The sequence below is a fragment of the Lutra lutra genome, chromosome 11 (assembly GCF_902655055.1).
Source record: "Lutra lutra chromosome 11, mLutLut1.2, whole genome shotgun sequence".
In the NCBI taxonomy this organism is placed as follows: domain Eukaryota; kingdom Metazoa; phylum Chordata; class Mammalia; order Carnivora; family Mustelidae; genus Lutra; species Lutra lutra.
The window spans coordinates 98067713-98073749 of record NC_062288.1 but is presented as its reverse complement, the minus strand read 5'-3'; the positions used below and the strand labels follow the sequence as shown (position 1 = coordinate 98073749).

Sequence of the window (6037 nt, the reverse complement as noted above, 5' to 3'; positions counted from 1 at the left end):
CGGACACCCCCCCCCCCCACCCACCCACCCCGCCTCCCATGCCCAGGTTCCAGCACCTGTTTCAATCTCTAGCTGAGCTTTCCACTCCGGGTCAGACACGGACCTAAGCAGTCCGCCATGAGAATTTTAAATTCTGTAAAACTTTGTTTCAAGGCAAGTACGTGCTATGAACTAGGAATTAGACCTCAGCCATGTGAGAGCTCCCTCAGGAGGCTCCCTGGCATTCTCAGAGAATCAAAATGGGACACCAAGTGTGGGGGGGACGACGACCAGGAACCCTGGGCCCACGACGGCTCCTGGAGGGGTACCCGCGGCCTGGAGCGCCGGTGCGCCCCGCTCCTTCCCACGCGTCCCGCCTGCGCACTCTGACCTCGTGCGGCTTACCTGGCTGCCGGGCTCCTGCAGCCTCCTCCTCGTCCCCAGGCCAGCTCTGCGCTCTCAGAACCTTCGCTCAGGAGGCGTCTTGGGGGCGCGTTCATCTTGAGGCCTGGGGAAGCCTTCGTGAGCCCAGCGTGTGGCCTTCCCTCGGCGCCGCGGGGCCCGGGGCTGTCGGCAGCCCCCGGAGACCAGGCGGCCCTGCCGGAGAAGCTGCGGCCGAGGGGAGGGGAGGGGAGAGGAAGGGAGGGGCGGCGGGCCGCACACCTGGGCCGCCCTCGGGGCCGGCGGGGGCGGGGCGGCCCCCAGGCCCGCGCGGCCCTGCAGCTGCCCCACGCGCCTCCCTCCCGGGTGGGCCTCGCCCTGGCGGCGCGGTGAGGGGCGCGGGCTCGGGCTCCCCAGGGCCCGGAGGCCCCTGCACACCTGCCCGCCGGCGAGGCTTCATTAGGCCGCGCCAGGGCAGCCCGGCGGGTCTCGGCGGCGCGAGTCCGGGCCATGGAACCCACCCAGGAGGCCTGCCCGGAACCGCGGGGTGAGCGTGGGGCAGCCTCTGGCCACGCGGCCCGAGTTGGCCGGCTTCGGGGTTGGGGTGGGCTGAGGGGCTGCCGGTGCTGGGGGGTGCGAGGGAGGCCCACCAGCGCGCGCCCTCCGTGCTTGCGGCTCCCATCCCTCCGCACGCCCGACCCTCTCTCCGCACGCGGAGCCCTCGGACCCGTCTTGTCTGCGTTCCCGGCCCCGAGCCCTTTCCTCTCAAGGCCGAGCGCTCTGACGCGTCGCATGCATTGAGCACGTACTATGTGCCAGCTTCTCTAAGCTACAAACTCGCCTAAAATGCTGGAAACCCAATGTGTCCCCCACTCTCCTTCCTTATACCACCAGCCAGCCTGTCCTTGTCCCTTCTCTTAAGCAGTAAAGCCCCTACCTGCGGCAGAATAAGATGCAGTCTTAGAAGCAGCAGCCTCTCAGTCTCTCTCCCAGGTCGCTCCCAGCCTCACCATTTGTCCCTTAGAAATGCCTGAACAGATTCCTGTCCCTTGACTCACATTCCTGGGGGAGGTCTGGGGGGAAGAACCCAGGCAGCTCCCAGAAAGTAAGTACCCCCCAGATTAGGACTGCTCTCCCGCGGTCTGTGTATGCGAGCTCAGGCCCCTCGTGGGTGCCTATGTTTGTTCACATCTTTCAAAGCAGAGGATTAGCTCATTCGATCTTTGCAACAGCCGAGTGAGAACGGTAAGCCTGGAATTGCTGCCCTCCTTGGCGAGTGGACGCACGAAAGCTGGAGGCCAAACAGGACAGAGCAGGAAGCAGCACATCCTCGAAGTCCAGGCTCTTCCTTCTCCCTGCTGCTAAGCTCTGTGGGTGCTGTTCCCCACAGGTCAGGACGGTGGAGGCGAGCCCCTGGCTGCTGTGCCAGAGGAGGAGCTGCTGCAGAGGCCAGCCCCCCACAGCCGGAATGCCCCAAGTGAGGAACTGCCCCCCTCCCGCCCGGCCGCTGGGGAAAAGCTGCCATCAGAGGCCCCTGGAGAACCAGCTGGGGCAGATATGGGGAGGGTGAGCCGGTCATCTGGCTCCGGGACTCTCCACAAAGACACAGTTATGGACTCACCGAGACCTGGGCTTCCCAGGGAAGGTGGTTCCTTCCCAGTGACAGAGGCAAAGCCAGGGAAGAGGTCCTACTCTCCAGCCTCCAGTAAGCAGAAAATGCTCAGTGTGGGGGGTCTGGCCTCCGCCTCATCTCCCAGCGTCATTAACTCCACCCGTGCCACACACAACCTAGTGCCTTGCGGGTCAGGCCCGGGGCCCTGCCATCTGGCCAACCTCCTCAGCACATTGGCTCGGAACAGCCAAAACACAGATCAGAAGAGGACCCCAGAAGTGACCTGCCAAGTTCGGAAAAAGACTCGGACCCTATACCGCTCAGGTAAGTCCGTGAAGGTGAGAGGCCCTCAGCGGGCTGCTTCATCAGAAAGTGAAATTGGGGGGTGCCTGGGTGGCTCAGTGGGTTGGGCCGCTGCCTTCAGCTCGGGTCATGATCTCAGGGTCCTGGGATCGAGTCCCGCGTCGGGCTCTCTGCTCAGCAGGGAGCCTGCTTCCCTCTCTCTCTCTCTCTCTGCCTGCCTCTCTGTCTACTTGTGATCTCTCTCTGTCAAATAAATAAAATCTTAAAAAAAAAAAAAAAAGTGAAATTGGGACCAGGCTAGAAAGAGCCAGAAAGTAAACACCTCACAGTTCCCCACAGTTCCACAAAGCCCAGGAGAGAGAGAAGGCACCAGCCTAATGGGGAACTTAGTTGCAAGGCCCTGGGAAGACCCTTGGGTTGGGGACCGTGGTCTCGTCAGGAAGTCCTCTGTCTTTCTCATCTGCTGCCACATCACTGTCCTCATGCACGTGTCTTCTTCTTCCAGACCAGCTGGAGGAGCTAGAAAGGATCTTCCAAGAAGACCACTATCCAGATGGGGATAAGCGCCGGGAGATTGCCCAGACGGTGGGGGTCACCCCCCAACGCATCATGGTAATGGGGGTTGGCCAACAGGTCTCCAGGAGGAGGAGAAATGACCAACTGGAACTCTTGGGGAGCACAGCAAGTGCTCAGCAGCTCCCTTTAGGGGCTGAGGTTAGGTCTTAAATCTGGCTGTGTTTCTGCCCATTTCCATGTTGTTACCGCCTCAGATTAGAAGAGGAAAATACTTCAGAGCTATCTAGGTGAACCTTTCCCTAAAACCACTCTAGCAGAGAAAGTCAGTGAGTGTAGAATGACCTCCTAAAGTCAGCTCGTCATGCAACACTCAGAACCTGAATCTTGGTCTCTTCCAAGTTTCTGGAACCCTACAAGGGTGTCTGCCCTACAGGTGTGGTTCCAGAATCGCCGGGCGAAGTGGCGAAAAGTGGAGAAGCTGAACGGAAAGGAGAACAAGGGCAGTCCTGCAGGCCCTCCCCTTACCCCTGCCAGCGGTCAGTGCAGGTAGAATTTCTCCTCTTCCTAAATCTCTTCCTCATAGGTAGGAAGTGGGCTCTGAGCTGGGCTCCTGGGGTCTAGAGGGAGAGAGTGTTGGAAAGTTGGCCATGAAGCTGGAGTTCTTGGCTGATATTTAGAGACACTTTGGATGGAGGGGGTCGGGAAGTTGCCAGTGTCTTGCAGGAAGGCAGTGTTTGGGACTCTGGTGTCCCTTTCCCTGCGCTGAAGCCCTGGTCTAAATCTAGGGACACTAGGGCTACGGTCTTCACTCTGCCTGCCTCCAGCACTGCAGCCGAGCTGCCACCTACCATGCCCCTGGCCCCAGAGCCTGGTACCTTCTCTCAGGAGCCCCCTCTGGATACTCTCACAGGTAAGCTGACCACCTTCTGAGAGTTATATGGGGGGGAAGTGGCGGCTGGAAAGACAGAGTTCTTTCTAGATAGATGGGGAAGTGGGCCAGTGCTCTCTAGGGTTTTGGTCTAGTGGGGCCTAGTCAAGGGGGCCTAGGCATGGCACACTTTTAACCATCCATAATTCCAAATCTGCGTCCCCACTTTCTTACCCTTGTAACCCCTCTTTGGCTTTGGTTCCTAGAGCCCCCCATGCTGCTGACCTCTGACCAGACTCTGGCCCCAGCCCAACAGAGTGAGAACACGCAAAGGGCAGCCGTGACCCCACCACTCTTTAGCCCGCCCCCTGTCCGAAGAGTCAACCTTCCTTTTCCCCTGGGCCCTGTCCCTACCCCCCAAATGATACCTTTGCTTCTGGATACTCCTGGCAGTGACAACAGCCACAAAGATGGCCCCTGTGGATCCTGGGGGACAAGGTATGGAGACTGATGGAGGTGGTCCCTGAGTTATCTTGGGCTGGTATAGAAGGAGAAAAGATATGTCGGTGGGGATGGTTAGCTGAGAGGAGGAGTCCTAATTGTGATGAGGATTAAAAGCATAAGGTGGGAAAGATCTAGACTCTCACAGCAAGGAGGTATGAGAAGCCAGGAACTGGAAGAGAAAGCAGAGGAAGTGGCAAGTCTGGGGTTGTGGACATGCGGAGGGACTCAACTACTGTGTGGCCACAGTGAGGAAGCTACCCCTGAGCCTCTCAAAATACTTCTTTGTCCCCCTCCCCAGTGTCACGCCACCATCCCTCTGTTCATACTTGGAGGAGCTGGAGCCCCAGGAGTATCAGCAGAGCCCCCCGCCAGGACCGCCCCTGTTCCCCCAGGCCCTACAGCCCCAGCTTTACCAGCAGCCTCAACCCCAGTACTCCTACCTGCACCCCTTCCCCTTCCCCACGCCCCCCTCCCTGATCCCTCCGTTGCCGGATGACTCCCTCTTCACGTCGCCTTATGGCCCCAGTGCGGGTCCCTCTCAGGGCTACTTCCTGGGCCCCCCGCCAGGGCCGATGGTGCTGCAGCCCCCTGCGGGGAACGTGGGTGAGTTGGGGCTGGAAGAGAAGGGCCCCTCGTGACTGCGGGAGGTGAGAAGGGACAGGGAGCCTCGCTGGCCGATGCCGTGAGCGAATCCCCTTTCCGCACCCCTGCTTGGCTTTATGGAGCTTTCCGGGCGTCTGGGGAGCTGCACGGTGAGAGCCGTGGCCTTAGGAAACCTGAAGCCTGAGGTCCACACGGCCCTTCCCAGCTCTGCCCAGTCTCTGTTTCTGTCCTGAAATGGGAATCGTGTTCCTCTGTTGGGGAGGGACTTGCTGAGGGTGAGAAACAGTAGGAGGGAAACAGGACGTGAGGGGAAGGTACAAAGTACGTGGCAGTGGATGAGCATCCGGACAGGCCCCCGGACCTCTGGAATCCGGACGCAGCAATCGTAGTAAGAACCAGTTCCCGTAGAAGGGGAGGAGAGAGGTGTGCAGTCCATTCCCGGCCTGCCGGCCGTCTGCATGTTGGGGCGGGGGGGCGCCCGCCTGCCCCACAGGCCACTCTGTGTCCACGTTACCAAACCGCAGAACCTGGAGTCAGGAGCGAGCCGGTCCCGTGGGGGCTCCCGGTGTCAGCACCTCGTCTACACTGGCGCGGGGCTCCTACGCTGCGTTCCGGTGGGAGGCGGAGGGGAGTCTGTCCCAGAGAATGTTGAAGGGCGGTGGGTGCCCGTCATCCTGTCTGACCTTTCTGCACTCCGACCCCGCAGGTGCAGTCCCTTGGAATGACCCTTGCTTGCCAGACCTGCCTTTCCCTGGTCCCTTCTGTCCGCCAGCGTTGGGGCACCCGCCGGGAGGCGAGGGCTTCCTCCCGGATCTGCCCCCCGCGCCCTGCGCTCCGGCCGGGAGCCGGCGGCCTTCTCCAGGTGGCGCCCCGCTGCCCGACGCGGCCGGACCAGGACCGGCGACCTTCCTTGGCAAGACCCGAGAGGAGCCGCCTGCCACCTCCCGGGAGGAGTCCCTAGCACTGCAGGAGGTCCGAGAGGAAGACAAGGACAGCTGCGGCCCCTAGTCGTGGGGCCAAGGAGTGGGAGGCGGGTGGGGTGCCACAGAGGAGCCGGCGGTGTCGGGAAGGACTGTGGACTCTGTTGACAGTGGAAGTCGGACGTCCCCCCTCTCTGGGCCCACCTAGTCGGCCCTGACTTGAGAAGGGTGAAGGCCGGCCCCACCCTCTCCTCCACAACCCTGTGCGACAGCCTCGAGCCCAAGGAGGGTGCGCGTGACTTCCGAAGGCCGTGTTCGTTGACGTGCCTTTCCTTGCCAGACGAATGAGCC

General features: G+C 61.2%; 1 protein-coding gene across 1 annotated transcript; it reads left to right on the top strand.

Moving 5' to 3' along the window:
• Positions 1 to 1220: 1220 nt before the first annotated feature.
• NOBOX (NOBOX oogenesis homeobox) lies at positions 1221 to 5774 on the top strand. The gene is made up of 8 exons (XM_047694394.1): positions 1221 to 1284; positions 1751 to 2296; positions 2781 to 2887; positions 3225 to 3337; positions 3616 to 3701; positions 3926 to 4157; positions 4462 to 4766; positions 5473 to 5774. The coding sequence occupies exons 1-8, from the start codon at positions 1221 to 1223 to the stop codon at positions 5772 to 5774; spliced, it is 1755 nt and encodes a 584-aa protein (XP_047550350.1).
• The last annotated feature ends 263 nt before the right edge of the window (positions 5775 to 6037 follow it).

Coding starts and splice junctions, on each gene's coding strand:
- NOBOX (XM_047694394.1), top strand. CDS start 1,221: ATGTGTCCCCCACTCTCCTTCCTTATACCACCAGCCAGCCTGTCCTTG. Junction 2,297..2,780: donor TCGGACCCTATACCGCTCAG/GTAAGTCCGTGA, acceptor TTCTTCTTCCAG/ACCAGCTGGAGGAGCTAGAA. Junction 3,338..3,615: donor CCTGCCAGCGGTCAGTGCAG/GTAGAATTTCTC, acceptor GCCTGCCTCCAG/CACTGCAGCCGAGCTGCCAC.